Source organism: Hoplias malabaricus, chromosome 3, assembly GCF_029633855.1.
Source record: "Hoplias malabaricus isolate fHopMal1 chromosome 3, fHopMal1.hap1, whole genome shotgun sequence".
Lineage (NCBI taxonomy): Eukaryota > Metazoa > Chordata > Actinopteri > Characiformes > Erythrinidae > Hoplias > Hoplias malabaricus.
In genome coordinates this window covers 51563358-51583439 of record NC_089802.1, presented here as the reverse complement: position 1 = coordinate 51583439, position 20082 = coordinate 51563358, and the positions used below count along the sequence as shown (strand labels likewise).

The following is a 20082-nucleotide window of genomic DNA, read 5'->3' as shown; positions in this document are numbered from 1 at the left end:
CCTGTTGATCTTATCTTTGGCACCTTGACAGAACTGTACGGTAATCTATTACATAATGAGTGTAGGGGCTGTGGAATGGACTCTGGGTTAAACTGTGGGGGAGGGGAGTCCGTGTTTAGTATGGCTGTGATGTACAAGTGAGCTGTAGTGTACATTTGAAGTGCTCTAAATAAGTGCGCTGGGATAAGACGGTTAACGTTGCGGTATTTACAGAGCAGTGGGAAAGCTCGTGTCTGCAAATGTGTGGCTGTAATATAGACCGTCGCTTTAACAGTTAAACACACCTCGCCCCCTCAGTAATCTGTCTGTCCTGATTCTCTGTGGCTGTAAGGACGGACAGACGTACTCGGGATGATTGCATTAGCGACGGCAGTGGCGGACATGCTCAGTGTTGCTTATGGAAGAGGATCTCGGTCTCTGTGGGCTGTGCGTGAAGACTGAGGTCATCGGCTGAGCTCGGAAAAAATACTCCGCGTAGCCTCCATTTTGAGGAGTATGAAATAGGAGGAATAGCATAGTTTTGAGCCTCTGCAGAACCAAACAAACTGTAAACACAACCAGAGCCACCGCTATGGACGACTTGTTTAGTCCTCGAAGGTTTGTTCGCTTTCTTTCTCTTCACCCCGGTTTGATATTTTGAAATTTGCTTTACTGTTTTGTCGCCAGACGCCGTCGGTACTTGTTCGCCCGTGAATATAGAGACGGTTATGAACTTGACAGCTTTCCTCGCTCGGCTACCCACAGAGACGAAGGCTAACGTCCGTAGCTCACTGACAACAGCGAAAAATGGGCTGATATAAATGATCATTTAATTATGTGCTGCTTATTTTAGCGAACATTAAGCCTACAAGTTAAGTTAGTTGGTGTGTTAACAGACTAATTATTCCCGAGGGAGGAAATCTCTCCGCACCGGTTATTATTAATCCGTGGCGTTAGCAAACACCGGTTACATTTAGCACCGCGAATTCGTGCATGTCCATTTAGTATGTTAAAGTACGAAAATTGTTGTTGTGTTGCACTGTGCTCACATCTGCAGAAGCGAGTGGTTTGTAAGTTGAAGAGATCCATGTTTAAGCCCTGTTTATATAACCTTTGGAGGGAACGGGGCCGAGGCCTCATTGGCCGCTGGTGCTGATAGGGTGGGACTAGCATTGATCCTGAAGACCGCTGATAGGCAAACAACATGTTGTGATTAACGCTAAAAAATGAGGCGATTTAAAAGGGTGGAAACGTCAACGAGGCGTCCGCCATAACAGGGCTCAAACTTTTCTCAGTGTTCCCAAACACACACACACACACACACACACACACTCTCTCTCTCTCTCTGGGACTCGTCTCTCAGTCAGTTTTATGCATGTATCATTTGTGTATTTTATGCATGTATCGCGTGTGTATTCGTTGAAGTCCACAGGATGGACAAAGATATACTGTTATATGTGTGTAGTAATTTCTTTTTTGTGTGTATGTGTGTTCTTCATATCCGTAATTGTTATAAATGAAACTTTGGAATGAACTCTTGCTCACTTTCTGCAGATTTACTAAAGCTCAACTTCTCCTAGAAGCACAATAGCACCACAATAGCAAAAGTTGACATTAGACATACGCAATTGAATATGTTAAATTGGTCTTATATTCAATGTTGTGAATTTCATTTTGAATTTGTCCCTTTTCGACCATTTCTTACTTACTGTGTCTCATACGCTTCTTTGAATTGCTGGCAGAATATCACTGGCATTAAATCTGCTATCTTTTCTATGAAGGCTTTGTTTTCTGGACAATAACATCCATACACAGCTCTGAGCTGCATGTTTTCAAACCTAGCTCAGAGACTGAAAAACTCTTCTGTTTCAGGCAGCTGAACAGCACACAGGGAGAGATTCGAGTGGGTCCAAGCCATCAGGTTGGTGAAAAATACTAAATAGTATATTTCAAGCCTGTTAAAGTGGAGAAAAGAATTTATCATGTCAAAATATTAGCAGTTGAACAGTATATATATTTTTGTTCAATTACTACTGGGGACAAGAGTAACATTCATGTGCCTTAGTTTCTCTATACTCTTCCTCTATGTTTTTATTGGAATCTTGATTTTAGTTTCGCTGTATATTTTAATATTCTCTGTAGTGTGTTCACAAATGAGGAGCACATTTGATATGGCTTTCTCAAGCAAAAAAAAAAAAAAAAAAACCCAGTGATTTCCAAATCTACTTTGACTGGTATTTCATTGCAGACAGTATGCATACAAAATTTTATGTTTTGTCTTGTCAGTTTTATTTGTCTAAAAATGATTATCATAATGATTTGCTTTAAAAGTAGCATGTAGGAAAAGATTAGTTTATTTTACTCTCTATGTTCATAACATATTTAAAAGATGGAATGTAAGTGATTAAAGCCAAGGCCTTTAAGGGATTATTGTGATGTCTGGTCCCTCAGAGAGCATAGCATCAAAAATTGGCATTCATTTCCTGTTGATATGGGCTGAAGATAACTTTGGCAAACCTTTGTCAAGCATTGGGGGTGGCATGGTGGCGCAGCAGGTAGTGTTGCAGTCACACAGCTCCAGGACCCTGGAGGTTGGGGTTCAAGTCCCGCTCAGGGTGACTGTCTGTGAAGAGTTTGGTTTGTTCTCCCCATGTCCACGTGGTTTTCCTCCGGGTGCTCCGGTTTGCTCCCGCGGTCCAAAAGCACATGTTGGTAGGTGGATTGGCGACTCAAAACGTATCATTATGTGAGAGTGTGTGACGCTCTGTGATGGACTGTTGCCCCCTCTAGGCTCCGGACCCACTGCGACCCTGAATTGGAAAAGCAGTTACAGATAATGAATGAATGAATGTCAAGCACTGCAATACACCATTGCATGTACAGATGCCAGTTAAAATTGATCAGACATGCTGTTGGGTTTTCTGAATTCAGAGGCATCTGAGAGAAACCATCTAGACAGTTAATATCAGCAAGCCAGGATCTGTTATAGCCTGGGATTGGTAATTCACAGGTAATTCTCAACTGCAACATTTATGCTAAAACGGTCATACAACAACCTATGCTGCCTTCAATATAACATCTTTTCAAGGTACATTCAGACATATTTAAAAAAAAACATGCAAAACCTACATTCTACATGCATGACAAATTTTAGGAAAAGTGCACACATGAATTGCATTGTGTTTGTTTGTATATGTAGGCCAAGCTTCCCGAGCTTCATCCACTTCCTGCTCCTGGGTCAGAATCAGTCACAGAGAAAGAGGAGCTGGTTTGGACTCCAGGAGTCAATGACTGTGATCTGCTCATGTACCTGCGTGCTGCCAGGTGAATAAACACTGTCTTGAATGCTAAATATGTCTTCTTAACTTTGAACAGCTGACATCTAGGCAAAAGCCATGGGCATGTATTGGCTGCAACTTGAAAGACAGCTCATTCCTGACTGTTTTGTTAATGTATTGTCATCTGTATTGTCTAATCAGGAGCATGGCAGCATTTGCAGGGATGTGTGATGGAGGCTCTACCGAGGATGGATGTCTGGCAGCCTCCCGTGATGATACCACGCTGAACGCTTTAAATACGGTCAGTTATGTGAAAATATTTCCAGTGTCTTGTACATTTAAAGAACGCTATAATTTTTTTTTTATATATATATATTTGATTTGTGATAATTTAACCTCAACAGTCTGGAAAAAAGAAAACACATTCTGTTTTGTAGGCAAAAAATAAAAATAAAAGATTTAATTATTGTGGTTAACTCTGTGTAATAATCATATTACTCCTAAAGTTTGGGGACAAAGTATTGCTTAGTGGTAGTGTTAAATATGTCGTTAAATAACAATGATCTATATTTAGTCTGTTAAACAGTGTTATGGTTATTTTATTTACATTGAGTTAATATGTTGAAAGCTAATTAGGTTTCAGAAGTTTCAGAGAAGGGTTTCAAAGTTTTCATAATAAATGTTTTTATCTTTTTCAGCTCCACGAAAGCCAGTATGATGCAGCCAAAGCTCTGCAGTGCTTGGTCAAGAAACCAGTTCCTAAGCTTATTGAGAAATGTTGGTCAGAGGATGAAGTGGTGAGAAAACATTTTTCATAATAAAGTATCCTTTTTTACATTACATTTTGTATGTCATAAAGATGCTTAGTTGAAATACCAGGCATTATACACACATGCTGTATTAAAATATATGTACATGGTAATGTTGTTCATTCTAATATTTTTTTGATAATTACAGAAAAGGTTCATCAAAGGCCTCAGGCAGTATGGCAAAAACTTTTTCAGGATCCGCAAAGATCTTCTACCCAGTAAGAAAACGGTAAGAAGAAATTTTAAAATATACTTTCTAGATAGATCTCCCTTAAAAGGACTAAAGGTCATCTTTTACTGTTTGCTTCCGCCTGCAGGGTGAGTTGATTACATTCTACTACTACTGGAAGAAAACTCCTGAAGCTGTGGGGTCACGACCTCCACGGCAGCACCACAGGCAACCAACATCACGCAAGGTCAAAACCCGCAATGCTGCAGCTGCTGCCAACACTACCTCTCGCACATCCTCCAGTGAGTTGTTCACTATATATTATGTGACCTTTTGTGTCTAGTTAGTAGCATACATTTCATGCCTGCATTCTCACTTTCTCTCTGTCTCGTACTGTAGTGGAGCTCAGTTCCGCCAGTGAGGACGATCTGGATAGTGAGGACAGTGAGCAGGGGGGCAAAGGTCAAGCTTGCAGCCACTGTCTAACTACAAGTAAGTACATCTCCCCTGTCACCACTGGTCGCTGCCGAATTTTCTTCCATACTGCTGTAATTAATGGACTAAAGAGCTGTTCTTAATTGAATTTGGGACTCTGATGTAATGTATCATTAACATTATTATACTTCACCAAGCTTAATCCAGGTGTACATTTAACATGCAGTGCGCCTCAGTGGCATATAGGGTAGTGCACTTCCATGTAATTAAATGTCATTAAATTTTAAATCTTCTGTTTTTTCCTAATATTGGTTTACTTTTTCATGTGCATGCAATGTACATGTGCAGGGGGTGTCATTTGAATAACCTTCCTGAAACATTTTTCTCTAGTGTTGTCTTCTGCTTAAGTCACCAAAAGCTAAAAAAACAAGCAAAAGCTAATAGATCATGCATGACTAAACTGTCAAGCAAACTTGTCTTTTTTCAGAATATTTCTGTCATTCCCCTTGGAAAGAAGAACAATTTTCATGCTCCCCATGCCCTAACACCAACTAAATGGTCACAAAGTTTAACTTTGCTGAAATAATATCAAGCCCTTGACTGTTTCTTGTAACTTAATTTCAGTAATTACTGTTACGTTGATCAACTTTATCAAACCACTGTTAGTGACATCTCTGGATAGTTCCATCAGTCTGTGTGCTATTTCTGAAACAGAGAAAAGTGCAATCAAATTTATTCTATCTATGCAAAAAAATGTTTAAATGCTCATGTTTTGTGAGAAAGATGAACAAATACATTTTTGAGAAGTCATATCTTTGTTTCGTGTTCCGCCATGAAAAATATTCCATTATCAGAACATTAGCTCCGTGCTACATTTTCCCTGTTCATGCTCACCCCTGTGGAGTGCTTCTGTGCCCCTCAGGGGAGGTGCGCCACACATTTTGAGAAACGCTCTCCTTGATAGTGCACTTGCACCATAATTAACAAGCCAATTTATTATTTATAAGGAGAGTATACCTTATGCTGCTTTGTGTTCTTTTAAATGTAGGGCAAGTCCAAAGTTTTAGACATTGGTTTTTATGGCTGTTATTCCATTCTGCCTTCCACCCCCACCTGGGTGACAGCTTATGGTTTCATTGTGAACTATGAATAATTAAAGATAATATTTCATTCATTCATTATCTGTAACTGCTTATCCAGTTCAGGGTCATGGTGGGTGCAGAGCCTACCTGGAATCATTGGGCGCAAGGCGGAAATACACCCTGGAGGGGGCGCCAGTCCTTCACATGGCAACACATTCACTCACACATTCACACCTACGGACCATTTTGAGTCACCAATCCACCTACCAACGTGTGTTTTTGGACTGTGGGAGAAAACCGGAGCACCCGGAGGAAACCCATGCGGACACATGGAGAACACACCAACTCCTCACCCGACAGTCACCTGGAGCGGGAATCAAACCCACAACCTCCAGGCCCCGGAGCTGTGTGACTGCTGCGCCACTGTGCCGCCCTAAGAAAATATTTAAAGTAAAAAAAAAAAAAAAAACAGGCAGAGAGCAGGAGTGTTTAGTTACTTTCTAAAAATGTTTGCATATGTTTTTTCATACTCTTTTCAACATTGTTAGCCACCAGGCTGTGTTTTTGTACTTTTGTGTTAATTTTCTGCTACTGATTGACTGCAATATTCTCCCAGACTCAAAGGACTGGCATCACGGAGGCCGTGACAACTTCCTGCTATGCTCCAGCTGCCATTCCCACTTTAGCAAGCACAGACGCCTGCCTCCTGCAGCCAAACCATCCGACCCGCCCTACTTGTTCAAGCCTGTCCGAGAAGAGGAGGAGGGGCTGAGCGGCCGGCATGGGATGAAAACACGGCGCAGCAGAGCACCAGTGAGTTAATGTTTCCATTCCTTCTGTTTTTTGTTATTCAGTTTTACTATTTTATGCTCTCTTTTCATTCTGTATTTATAAGTTTGAATCTATACCTATCACTCTCATTGGTTTTAATGACAGGAATTGACAAAATCACATTAATATTTTTTTTCTCCAAAATAATAATTAATTAATAGTTACTTATCATATACAAACCCCATTTCCATGAACATAGTTGTATGAAAAATGCTGTAAATGCAATAAAAACAACAACCTGTGATTTTTTTAATATAATATTTTTGAACATTTATTTAACTGGCAAAATTATAAAGAAGGAATATTTCCAATGATTTCAATTACCAACTTGATTATGTTTTGTAAATATAAACAAGATTTGAAATTGATGCCTGCAACAAACATCAAAGGTACAGGTTTTACAGTAAAAGGTGTATAAAAATTTGTCACACCTTTTTGAAGCATTGTACTATAAGCTATTTAAAATTAAGGATAAAAGTAGCATTCACCAAAGCCTTAGTCTTAGCAAGCAAAAAAAAAAAAAAATAGGTAGTTGGTCATCACTTTGTCATGAGAGAATTTTCCAATAATTCAAACAAAATATTATTTTTCCGTGCAAGATTGCAAACAATTTGGGTCTTTTTTCATCTACTTTTTTAAATATTGTGCGACTTAAATAAATCTGGATAGATATCAGTATGTGTAGGGCAAGGCAGACATTTGGATTTTAGACAGATATGATCTGTCCATGGATAAGTCCATGGTTATTTCAGCAATATTTTGCCCCTTTTTGTTTATGCTACATCATAAACAAAAAGGGGCATAGTATTGTGTGTGTGTGTGTGTGTCTGTTTGTGTGCTTGTGCTTGACTGTCCAGATCAAGCAATGTCAACCACAGACTGTTTAGCAGCTGAAGTCTTGTACCAAGTTACACTTGCAAAACTTTAGCATCCTCAGTTCCCAAATAATGTAATTAAATACTATAAGGGTAAAACAACACACTTTTTTCACCCTGTTCTGAATGACTGGTTTCAACACCTGTTTTTAATGAGAATGAGCTACAGCTTAGTTCTAAGTTAGAGCTGAGGAGTGAAGAGAAGCAAGTCTGGTTTTCTCTTGATTTTCTTTATTATTGTTTTTGCTATTTTTACACAGTAATCTTATTTCTCCACACTGTTCTGCTCTTTCTATCATTGTCATTGTGCTCTCACATAAGTGTGGTTCAGCACTATGATTGGAGAGATTCAGACCAGGATGAGGGACTATCCTACATTTTCAACATTAGACATCAAAATCAAAATAGCTCATATCCTACATTGTCTGACATAAGTAGCCTACACAAAAACTGAGTAGGTGCTCTTATTTCATTGTTTATGGGTTGGTAGATGCTCCATTTTTTTCATAATATGTTTCCTTTTAAATAATTGCACTTAATCTGTTGCTAGATGTCATCTCTCAGAAGTGGACGGAACAGGCTGACAGGAAGTCCAGATAGGGGACTGTCTCCCTCACATGATGATGTTCGAAATAGTGGGCACACCCCCAAAACAAGTTCATCTGCTATGACAACCAGGGCATCCAGTGCTGACGCCAAAACTAGTGTTGCTGGAAAGGCCAACAAGGTAATAATTTTAATTTTACTGCTGATTTTATAGAAGAGTAATGAGTTACTTACCTGTTTATTGACTGCTGAAGTTAATTAACTTTTAGTTTTGTTTCTTTTCTACTTTCAGAAAATAAAAGTGGAAACTTCCCTAGTAAAAGGAGTTAAGAGGCAGAGGGAGACTGGTGCCCCAGATACAGATGAACCAGAAAGAAAAACCATAAAGAGATCCAAGAATCAGGTGCAGACAGCATTAGTCTTATGTGATGTTACATTAAGCTGTACACTTGCACATTCAGAGTGGTTTATGAAATAAAGGTGTTATGCACCATTAGAGTCTTAGGCTAGTTGAAAAAAATTATCTGGCAATAAGAGTTGCCTTTAGAATTAATACAAACACACATTAATAAATTGTGATTTCATTTGTGTCTTAACCATTTTGAATCATTCAAATCATTTAGAATTTTTTTTCTTCTTTTGAAAACATACCTTAACAGGCAAGTGTCCACTGTTTTTGTGCTGCATTCACACAGATACTACATCACAAAGATATTACAAAACACATGTATTAACATCATTTGATGAATAGGCATGTTCAATGACCCAAGAGTGTTAATAAAAGTATACAAAGAAGAAGAAAAAAAGAATAAATAAGAACAACACTGTTTTTGTAACTATCTGAAGTTTTGTTGCTTTTTATTCTATAAATTTTCTATATATTCTTTCTCTCTCACATATATTCTAATGTTGGATGGGTTTTTTGAATCTGATACATACTGCCATACCAATTTATTTTTCTAGAGTGAACAAAGACTATGGCACACCACACACTGCACTACAAAGAGATGTAACATGCTGGTTGTGGCTTCTCTTTTTCAGGAGGGTCTGGACTCGCAGTCAGAAGGAGAGGGTGAAGGTGAAAGCTCAGATAGTCGTAGTGCTAATGATGATGGCAGCAGTGATACTAAAGACATAGACCAGGACAATCGTAGCTCCTCACCCAGCTTGGCCAGCCCAATGCAGGCCAATGAGAGTGATTCTGACTCCCCTGTCCCTCCACCTCCATCTGGTCCACAGGCCGCAGTCCAGCAGCCTGCAGTTGCACCTGTTACGCCTGCCTTGCCTCAAACACCATCCCCTATACCATCTCAGCTGTCACCTTCAAGTGTACATTCCCCTGGAGTTTCCTCCATCACCTCTACCATCACCACCACCACCACTTCAAGGGTTGTCATACCTGTAGATGTGTCCCAAGATGATCCATCTGTAGTAGCTCAGAGAAGGGCTCCAAGAGTCCCAGAGGGGCCAGCCAACTCCCAGCCTCACTCTGGGACCTCCTCTTTCCCAGGACCAGGTCCTGGTCCTCTCCTAGGACAGGGACAACCCTTACCTCCAAACTCACAATATCATCCCCATCCCAGCCAGCACCAGAACCATCCACCAGGATCCAATTCCACTCATGGCTTCCCTCCAAAGCCTCTACACCATCAGCGGGAAAGCCTCCATCCTGCTCAGCCTGCAGTATCTGCGTCTCAAGTCAAACCCCCACCAACCACCCCAATCCCGTCTTCTCACAAGCATCCTCCTCCTCACCTCCCTGCTTCTCCTCCATTCCTCCAGATCCATCATAATTTGCCTCCACCACCAGCACTAAAGCCTCTAGCCTCCCTACCTGCCCAACACCCACCCTGCTCTCAGCTCCCTCCACTCCATATCATGCCCCAGCCTCATCCACCTCAGCCTCCTGTGCTGACTCAATCTCAAAATCATCCAGTCAAAAGCCATCTTGTTGGCCCACCTCCAACTGCCACATGTTCTCATCCTCCCCTCTCTCAGAACTCTCGTCCTGTGCCTGAACCCACTGCTCCATTCCCTGTGGCCTCATCCTTAGCTCCTTGTCCTGGCCCTGGACCTGTCCCGGTACATGTACCTGTCTCTGTACCTTGCCCTGGCTCACAGCCTTCCACTTCCTCCACATCAAGCATTCCCACTGGCCCCCCACAAATGACCATCAAAGAGGAGCCAGTAGATGAAGAAGAAGAGTGTGAAAGCCCACCACCTCCTCGCAGGAGCCCCTCCCCAGAACCCACAGTGGTCAATATACCTAGCCATGCGAGCCAGTCAGCAAGGTATATGTAAATCAAGATTCTACTTTCAAAGCGTTTTGCCTTTGGAAATTGAAGTTTAATTTGCCATCTGTTTTCTATCATTTACAGGTTCATCAAACATCTGAACAGAGGCCACAACTCATGCTCTCGGACAGATCTTTACTTCACCCCGCTTGCTTCCTCCAAACTGGCTAAGAAACGGGAGGAGGCTGCAGAAAGGATTCGAAGAGAGGCAGAACAGAGTGCTCGTCAGGGTAGAGAAAGAGAGAGGGAGAGAGAGAGAGAGAGGGAGCGTGAGAGAGAGCGAGAGAGAGACTCGGACCGAGCTTCTGTAAGTTCACATAACATTGGATTTTTATATATGGTAGCGATTAACTTGTTTGAATCAAATTAATTATTTGTAATTATAGATATTCATACAGGGCGGCACGGTGGCGCAGCAGGTAGTGTCGCAGTCACACAGCTCCAGGGGCCTGGAGGTTGTGGGTTCGATTCCTGCTCCGGGTGACTGTCTGTGAGGAGTTGGTGTGTTCTCCCCGTGTCCGCGTGGGTTTCCTCCGGGTGCTCCGGTTTCCTCCCACAGTCCAAAAACACACGTTGCAGGTGGATTGGCGACTCGAAAGTGTCCGTAGGTGTGAGTGAATGTGTGTGTGTCTGTGTTGCCCTGTGAAGGACTGGCGTCCCCTCCAGGGTGTATTCCCGCCTTGCGCCCGATGATTCCAGGTAGGCTCTGGACCCCCCGCAACCCTAAATTGGATAAGCGGTTACAGATAATGGATGGATGGATATTCATACATACAGGTCCAATCTTTTTTGTAGACCTACAACATAATATAATTTCCTAATTTACTCAAAAATTGCAGCAGGTTTTTATGATGTCTATGACAAAATTGTGTAGGAATTTTTTTTTTCTCTTGGTCCTTTATTTAAAACAGTGTTACAGTGCCATTAGGTCCCACCGTCATGGTATTGGTAATTACAATTTGAACTTTGAACAGCTCTTAGGTACACTAGATGGCAATGTTCTCATTTTACTGGCTAGACATAGAACGAGAAGTTCAGCATTTCATTCAAAAACATCAGAAATCAGCAGAATGATAGGTGTTATTTTAAAAATTAAAAACTTTTTATTTACAGTGCTAAAATTCATGTAGAGTAAAAAATGGCTCAGATTTTTGATGATTATGGAAAGAAATGCAGTATATGAGCCCTTTTAATGGAAAAATATATTTTAATGAGTTTTGTTTATATTGCCTGATTTTTTTTTTACTACTGTTAATTCACAGCGAGCATCCAGTTCCTCCCATGATGGTCGTCTGAGTGAACATACACTAAGCAGTCATGCGCCGACAGGCCGTACCTCGTTTGAGCCTGCCCCTCCAACCACTGTGGCTGCAGTACCACCGTATTTGGGCCCAGACACCCCAGCCTTGCGCACACTCAGCGAGTATGCACGGCCACATGTCATGTCACCCAGCAACCGCAATCACCCCTTCTTTGTGCCCCTGGGGCCAGGCGATCACCTTTTGGCCTATCACATGCAGAGCCTGTATGCAGCTGACCCTGCTCTCCGTGAGCGAGAGCTGAGGGAGCTCAGAGAGAGAGAGATCCGAGAGAGAATGAAGCCAGGTTTTGAGGTAAAGCCACCAGAGCTTGAGGCACCACTCCACCCTTCAGCCAATCCCATGGAGCATTTCGCCCGCCACGGAGCCCTGGCACTTCCTCATGTGCCCGGACCCCATCCTTTTGCCCCATTCCATCCAGCAATGGAACGAGGCATGGCAGCACCGCCGCGGCCAGAAATAACATATGCCGAGCGACTTACAGCGGAGCGGCTCCACGCGGAAAGGATGGCGGCCTCTGTTGTTGCCGGGGATCCAGTCGCACGGCTACAGATGCTTAATGTAACACCACATCATCACCAGCACTCACACATTCACTCCCACCTCCATCTGCACCAGCAGGACCCACTGAACCAGGGTGAGACTCTTAACTCAAACTTACTGTACTATATTCCAAAGCATCTGATGGAAGAATAGCTAAATGAACATGTTACAGAGGACTTGTCAGCTTAACATATCTTCTTCTAACCCTTAATAAAGTTACTGATGTTTTTGCTATGTGATTTAAATGTCATTCTGTAGACTATCACTGTTTTTATATATATATATATTTCAACGTGTATGTCAGGGCAAGGAAACATCTTTTATTTTTACATGTTAATTTCTACTTCTGAGCAAATTAATTGTTATTGAAAGTTTGGAATTTGCGTTTAGACATATGTCTGAAAATTAATATCAGACCTCTGTGACCGCCCTGTGTCAGGTTCAGGTCCTCACCCTCTGGTGGACCCTCTGGCTGCGGGTCCACCTTTGGCCCGATTCCCCTATCCACCAGGCACAATTCCTAACCCTTTGCTGAGTGAGCTGCCCCATGAACATGAAATGCTGCGGCACCCTCTCTTTGGTAAGTCCATACAGGTTGCAGTAAATAGTCAGCTATTTGGCTAAACTGTCTGCTAGTCTGACTTTTTTGGCAGTTTTTTGCTGTTCAGGGAGTGTGGCAGATTTCAGTGTAAAAACCAACCTGCAAGAAGAAAAACATGGAACTAGAGACAATAGAGAGTAAATTAAGTTTTTGTTTTTAACAATGTTAATGGACAACTTTTTTACTAATCGGATATCAACTTCTTAGCTAGTAACAATTCATTTTTAGGTAAATAAAAAAAAAATGATGAATGTACAACGTGATTAATGCTTATGCCATTTGGCATTGTGCTGTTAGCGGCAGGATTTCCCAGAGATATACCTGGACCCCTGGGGCCTATGTCAGCTGCACATCAACTGCAGGCAATGCAGGCACAGTCAGCAGAGCTGCAGAGACTGGCTCTGGAGCAGCAGTGGCTGCATGGACATGCACATCTTCACAGTGCCCCACTTCCAAGCCAAGAAGACTATTACAGGTGAGCTCCAACTTCTTAAACATACTTAAAGTTTAATGCAGACACAATTTTTATTAATGTGTAATTACGTATCAGATTTATACCGACTTATTTTTGTAAAATGTGTAGTTACCATTGAAAGCACTACCTGAGTGTTCCATCGGTACTTCTAATAATATTATGCTCACTTAGTAATGTATTTTAACAAATATTGTTCTAAAATTCATTGCATTGAATATTTTTGCAAGCTTTTATGCACTCTTATACTCATGCTGTGGTATTATCTGTTCAACAGCCGTCTGAAGAAAGAGGGAGATAAGCAGTCTTGAAATGATTGATGTACACTGTGGACTATGGAGTAAATTCTGTATTCAGGGTATTAGCTCTGTTTTTTTCCCCTTAGATAACCTGTATGCCATCAGTTTTACCTTTTTTCTGCACTTAAGTGTTTGACCTACTTTGTTGTATTGTACGAATAGCCTTTTCCAAGCACATTGGCTTTGTTTTCCATGCATGAATATTACTTAGCAGTTTTTACTGTTAAAAAAGCAAATCTAATATAACTTTGTTACAGTGCTAAAGCACTAGATTAATTTAGTATTTGCGAGGTGCTGTCCAATATCCTGAATATCCACAATATAGCAAAGAGTTTCAAAATTTATTGAAACCTACTCTCTATAAGATTGTAAATATTATATGTATTAAATAATATATTACATGTGTAAATTAAAATGTTGCAATGTTAGATTTGGGCTTGAAAAGTTAAGATAACCTGTGTGCAGAAAGTGCATGCTTTACATACTGTATCATACCTTTCTTTAACTTCCTCTTTTCAGGTATATATCTTAGAGAGGACACTCTTATCATTATATAACACAGTAGTGATAAATCCTTAACTGGCATATATGTCACCTGTATTCCACTGTCTTATCCCTTTTAACATTTGTTTATATAACATAGACAAAGGAAGAGAGAGAATAGTTTTGGACTGTTTATTGCAATACAAGTGAAACTGTATTAATAGCAAATAACTAATTCACTGACATCATGTCATATATCCCTGGATATAGTATTATGTCTAAGTAACAATATAAAGCTAGCTGTGACAACAATGTGGAGTGTCATTTTTATTTGTTTATTCAAGTTGACATCAGTTAGACCTATTAACACACACACTCAAAAAAGCTGATGTTAAAAAGGTGTCTATACACACCAGAGAATATATAGTTCCTATGATATAAACAATAATGAGGATATTGGTTACCAGCCTATCCAATCTTGCTATATATAATTTATTAAAGAATTAGCTTATTATAATGGTATGTTTACATGAATACTGAACTGCTTTTTAAATAATACAACTGTAAATGAGTATTCCATTGTTCATTTCCAAAAAGATTTCTTATTATAAAGTTGATACAGACATGTGCTTGTGCTTTACATTGATGTGAAATGATTGAAAATTAAGTTGCAGGTATTTTACATTTTATGCATTTATATGTAAGTAATGTAATGGCTTCTAAGTACTCCCTTGAAATTTATGTTTTAAATATTTGTTTTATTTGGTGTATATATAGGTCAAATAGAAACTTTACCAAACAGACTCAGTCTGATCCCATACAGTGTTACAAGGCTAGACCTCACAGAAGGTGACACGATTAGCTAAGAATGAATGAGTATGTCTTAGAAACAAAATCTGCTTTTCCTGATATTTTCAGATGAAATAAAAGCTATCTAGTAATTCTGTATGATAACATTAACAGACAGTTTGTCCTTATATAGTTCGCTAGACAAAAAGTCATCTTCTCAACACTAAATTAATTCTTTTTAAGTTTAAATTAAAATGTTGGGGCGGAAAAACTAGCTTCTCTCAAAACTTTTGAAAGATTTAACATGTAATGACATGCTTTCTGTTTAGTACACAACTTAGCTATGTTTAGCTCATCCTAAGTCCCAATATCACATAAACCCTACCAGTGCCTTTTCTGGTCCATGTCAACCTAATATCTAAAGCAATATCTCTCTTTTACATATAATTAGAATGTCAACAAAAGTTAATTTATTTCAGTAATTCAGTTCAAAAACGGAAACTCATACATTATATAGATAAATTACAAACAGAATGATCTATTTCAAGCATTTGTTTCTTTTAATTACCAGATTAAGGGACCATTTTAAAGGTTTAGGAAACCTTTGCAAGTGTTTTGTGTTACTTATTCTAATTTTCTGAGATACTGATTTTAGGGTTTTCATTGGCTGTAAGCCATAATCATCAACATTAAAAGAAATAAATGCTTGCAATAGATCACTCTGTTTGTAATTAATCTACATAATGAGTTTCACATTTTGAATTTGATTACTGAAATATATTAACTTTTTGCTGATGTTCTAATTTATTGAGATGCACCTATATGTTTGCATAATTTATTCCAAAGTTATCGGTTTTTCCTACCCTATTTTTTTTTATACCCTATTTCTCAAAATGCCAAGCTATTGTTTAGCTGTACTAGAATTCAAATGTTTGAAATTGCTGTTTTCATTTGTGTAAAACCAGTTAGCTGAAGGTACATATAAAATGATAGACGTGTATAATATGGAGGATTAAATTAAACTAATGATAATCATTTAGAAAGTCTTGTCTGAACAGCAGACCATGTGGCAAAAATTATATTACTTACATAATAAGGTAGGTACTGTTCCATAAAATATTTTAATACGAAATGTCTTAAAATACTGTCTAGGTCAAAGTTTTTCAAAAATTAAAAATAAAACCATGGCAATTATTAACATGATTCAGAACTTTTGAAAGGTTATGTTGATACTAAGCAGCTGAAGAGATGTGTTGGGATTGTGTGGGAATAATGTGTATCTACCAAGTTGAATTTGTGCAAAATTAACCCTTTGTTGCACTTTGGCCCCTTCTGAGAATTTGTGCAAAGTTGTAAGAGTGGACATCATGCATCATCTTCTGTTATTTCCTTTTTCACATATTGCCGCAGGTACTGGATAGCAGATATGGCACTCACATTTGCCAGCAGGGCTGAGGATAATGCAAAAGGAGAAATATGTGTTATGTCTATCAGTATATCATCATGACTAAATAATACTGTAGATGCTTTTACGTACCTGCTTTCCACATGTCTGTAGATTGTGGATTTGACGATTTAAGGACCCATGAAGCAAAGGCGATGCAAACAAGGCAAATATCTGCTTGCTTTATAGAAAACAATATACTTTCTCTTTCTGTAAAAGAAAGTTTTACATATTGACATATTGGAATTTCTCATGATTCCTCTTTTTTAATCTACAATACAATGACAGTGAAAACATCATTACAAAAAGAACTGCCTGAAAACATACCAAGTCAGGAAGATGAAAGCTGAATTTGAAAATTGAAACCTGTGATTATGAATGTGATTACTTACCTGAAGCAGTATGTTGAACATGTTCCTGCTGCTCTATACACGGCATCAGGGCCTTGTATCCAGTATTGAACAGATGGGGCATTGGCTGGGCTCTCGAGAACCATGATGTTATTTCATTTGGGAAAATCCATGAGCTCACTTTCTGACACCATATACTTCCCTTCCCTATAAATCTGATACTTCTCAGGGAGAGAAAGTTTCTCCAGTTTCTTCTCTGGCTGGCAAAAAAGTATAGGTTTGGCTCTTCCAAACAATTTGTAGATCTTTCTGTCTGAGTGTCAAAGTGAGCCATGACTCTTATTGGGGAATTACCATCTTCAATATCCAAGTCAATCAGCTCCTCCACCTCAGGGAAAACCAGATCTGTCACTACTGAGCGTGAGGATGAGAAGATGGGAACAGGAACTGTCTGGTCTTCTACAGAAGGAAAGAGAAGATTTCCGACTGCAAAGTCTGAGAAGAATTCATCGTAAGTCTCAGGCACAGACAACTTTTTTGAGGAATAAAATGAAACAACAGAGTTGCATCTGTCTGGGCTTCTTGTCTGATCATGCAAGCGTTGATCATCTAGGACATTGTCAACTGATAAAACAGGAGAAGGTGCTTTCCTTATTCCTTCAAACAGATTTCTGTTATTGTCTGGCTCATGTGTAAGAAATAGGCCTTGTGCTTCTGTAGCTGGATACAAGTAAAGTGGTATGCCGCCCTGTGGACACATCATCATGAGATCTCCTGCTTCACATTCATTTTTCACTGATGTTGGCTTAAATTCTTCCTTTGGTAAAAAGTCAGTTTTGTAGATGGACTCTAAAGAAACTTCACTCTGCTCTTTGCTGTTTTGAGGCTCAGAATTAGGGTTTGTACTTGTGTTTATTATTTGAAGGAACTCCTCATCAAAATCAGAAAGAGTTGAGAATTCACAGCTTGAGCGGTCTGGTTTAGAGTCGTCCGAAAGTGTAAAATAATCTGAATCTGCAGTGTCATCCACTAAGCTACTTTCTTGTAGTTTGCTGTCTTTCCAATCCAGTAGTAGATATTTATCTCGAAGATTGACTTTGTTGTCTTCAGAACCAAAACTTCCACTCAGTGGAGAGTTACTATTAGTTATTCTAAGATGTAAGATGTCATTTATCGTCAAGCTTTCCATTTTGTCCCAAAAGGATGAAAGGGCATATATCGGATGAGATGGATTTACAGCTGTTTCCAGACTTCCATTGGGTGCTTCATGATTCTGTGTCTCCTGGAGAGACACTTCTTCATTGTTAAATTGGGTTGAATATTCTTGCTGTTGTTGTAGCTTATTTGAAGGTGTAGTGTTTGAAGAGTTCTTCAAAATGGTGTGGTGTTCTTTGTTTTCTTTTGGATCATTTGGAAAAGGACTAAACCTTTTGGTCATTTGTTGATTTTGAGTGGTGATATCTGTGATACATTCAGGTTCTTTGGACAAACGTCTAATTGTGCTTTGGTCATTTACAAGTTGTGTCATGAAACTGTCTGAATTGTTAGCTTGTAACTGAGAATTTTGCTTGGGAATTGATGAGGACTTGGTATATAGAGAAGGTGAGGGATTGTGTTCTAAGTTCTGTGTAGCAACATCATTGATTTCAAAATGTGTTGGAGTAAAACACTGCACAGCAAAAGTACAGTTAGCATCTAATACACAACCATTTTCATAAGCTTCTTTACTAGGTTCTTTAACCTGCTGAATATTAGAAGAGCCTGAAAATATTTCTTTATCAACACCATCAGGACGTTTATTAAAATATAAAGGTTCTGTACATTTTTGGAGAGTACATTCTGTACCTTTAAGTTTAAAACATTTTTGTTCTTTTTGTGCCTTTTTCATGTTTCCTCCTTCTGCTTCTTTCTTCTTATTTGAGTGAGGACATTCCCCTTCCATTGCTCTGCTTTGATGGCCCAGCTTCTTGAAGTTTTTTTTTTTTATTCTATTTTTTTGGCCCAGTGTGCCAGAGTACACACTATGCTGGACAGAACTATCATTTACTGTCACAAACCAGCGTTCCTTCTCTTTTTTGGGGGTTGCTGAACTCTCCAACACCGTTGTGAATGCTTTTTCTTCACAGCTGGAAGTGACTGACTCATTCAGCTCTTGAGCCTTATCTGCTTTTTGACTTTGATCAGACTCTCTAACGTACTCTGGGCCTGAGGAATTGTTTTGCTTGTCGCCAGGGCTGATGTCATAAATTCTGTTTTCTATAGTCAAGTGTGCATATGTTGTAGGATTCAAGCTGAATGGTGCAGTCTGTCCTAAGTCAGTTTTATTGCAAACACACTCAGCATCCTCTGATGGATTTCCTGTTTCACAGTTATCCTCTGTAGTCAGCCTTGGGGCTGCAGCATCACATTTCTCAGGTTTTCCAGGGTTAGTCTGAAGAGGAAGAGCAGGCGCTTGGGTGGAGGTTTTCTCATCATCCGTGTCACTGAGGCCTGAGTCATCCTGGCCTGCGAGCCTAGCCTGCTGAATATTGCATTCCTCACTCTCCTCATAGAAAATGTCCCAGTCTCGCTCAGCTATCAGAACACTGTGCTCCAAGTCATCCATTATAACTGAGTTTTCACAGGGTGAACCAGCATCTGGAGGGAGGAGGGGGGAAAAAAACAGTCCAATGTTGATTTTTCATTTCTTTTTTTTTTTTATCTGGCATGTGCAGTCAAAATATTTCGACTATGGAATTATTATGATAATTATATCCCAAGCTAAAAAAAATTTAAATAAAACTTATGTCTTCACATTTTTTTAAATTCTAGAATTTGCATAAGTATAATACGTAAAAGGCGTATTTGTTATTAGAGGTATAAATCCCAGCAGCATTGTGCAATAGAGCTCACTTCAACTTTGACAAGATCCAGGAGGGGAGATTTTGATGCAGAACTAATGGCATTCTTCAGTAATATCATTAATTTTTGAAAAAATATTGAACAAAGGGATGTCCACTTGGCACGTTAGCCTTGAACAAATATATTTTAATATTAGTCATAATAATATTTGGACTGTTAGCTCTGTGTTTAGCATTTTCAATATGATTTAAAATTTATAAAAGCTTCTCAAAGTCTATTACTTCATATTAATGGCCAATTTTCTCTGAGTGTTTGGTACTGCTGGGACTGTAAGCTGACTCCAGAGCTTGTGGCACCAAGGACAAATATGTACAAGACACTGCCAAGAGGTCAGTATGGGTCATCAGACAAACACCAATAACAAATTCTCAAAATACACCAGCTGCCTCACTGCTCCAGAAAAACATGTCATGTAAACAAAGTGCTCCTTCCTGTGAGCTCATATTGGTTTGAATTGAGATTAGATGGCTATAAATTAGACCCCAATAAGAGACATGCATATAGGATGTTATGTACTGTTTTAGGTTACACATTGTTATAGCTATTTATGGCATTTTTTTAAAAGACAAAAGTGAGCAAATGA

The 20082-nt window shown here is 39.4% G+C and overlaps 1 protein-coding gene across 2 annotated transcripts; it reads left to right on the top strand.

The window, feature by feature from the left end:
- The first annotated feature begins 144 nt into the window (after nucleotides 1–144).
- Nucleotides 145–14585, top strand: rereb (arginine-glutamic acid dipeptide (RE) repeats b). Of its 2 annotated transcripts, none has more exons than XM_066665272.1 (17): nucleotides 145–597; nucleotides 1852–1900; nucleotides 3179–3303; nucleotides 3459–3558; nucleotides 3956–4054; nucleotides 4215–4295; nucleotides 4384–4537; nucleotides 4635–4727; nucleotides 6369–6565; nucleotides 8009–8185; nucleotides 8297–8407; nucleotides 9046–10295; nucleotides 10383–10605; nucleotides 11561–12254; nucleotides 12600–12740; nucleotides 13059–13236; nucleotides 13511–14585. In XM_066665272.1, exons 1-17 carry the CDS (start codon nucleotides 572–574, stop codon nucleotides 13542–13544), a joined length of 3732 nt encoding a protein of 1243 aa, XP_066521369.1. In that variant the 5' UTR covers nucleotides 145–571; the 3' UTR covers nucleotides 13545–14585. The 2 variants fall into 2 exon arrangements, with proteins under 2 accessions (XP_066521369.1, XP_066521370.1); XM_066665273.1 differs by lacking the exon at nucleotides 145–597 and adding an exon at nucleotides 971–1049 and having other exon boundaries at nucleotides 1856–1900.
- Nucleotides 14586–20082: the final 5497 nt, after the last annotated feature.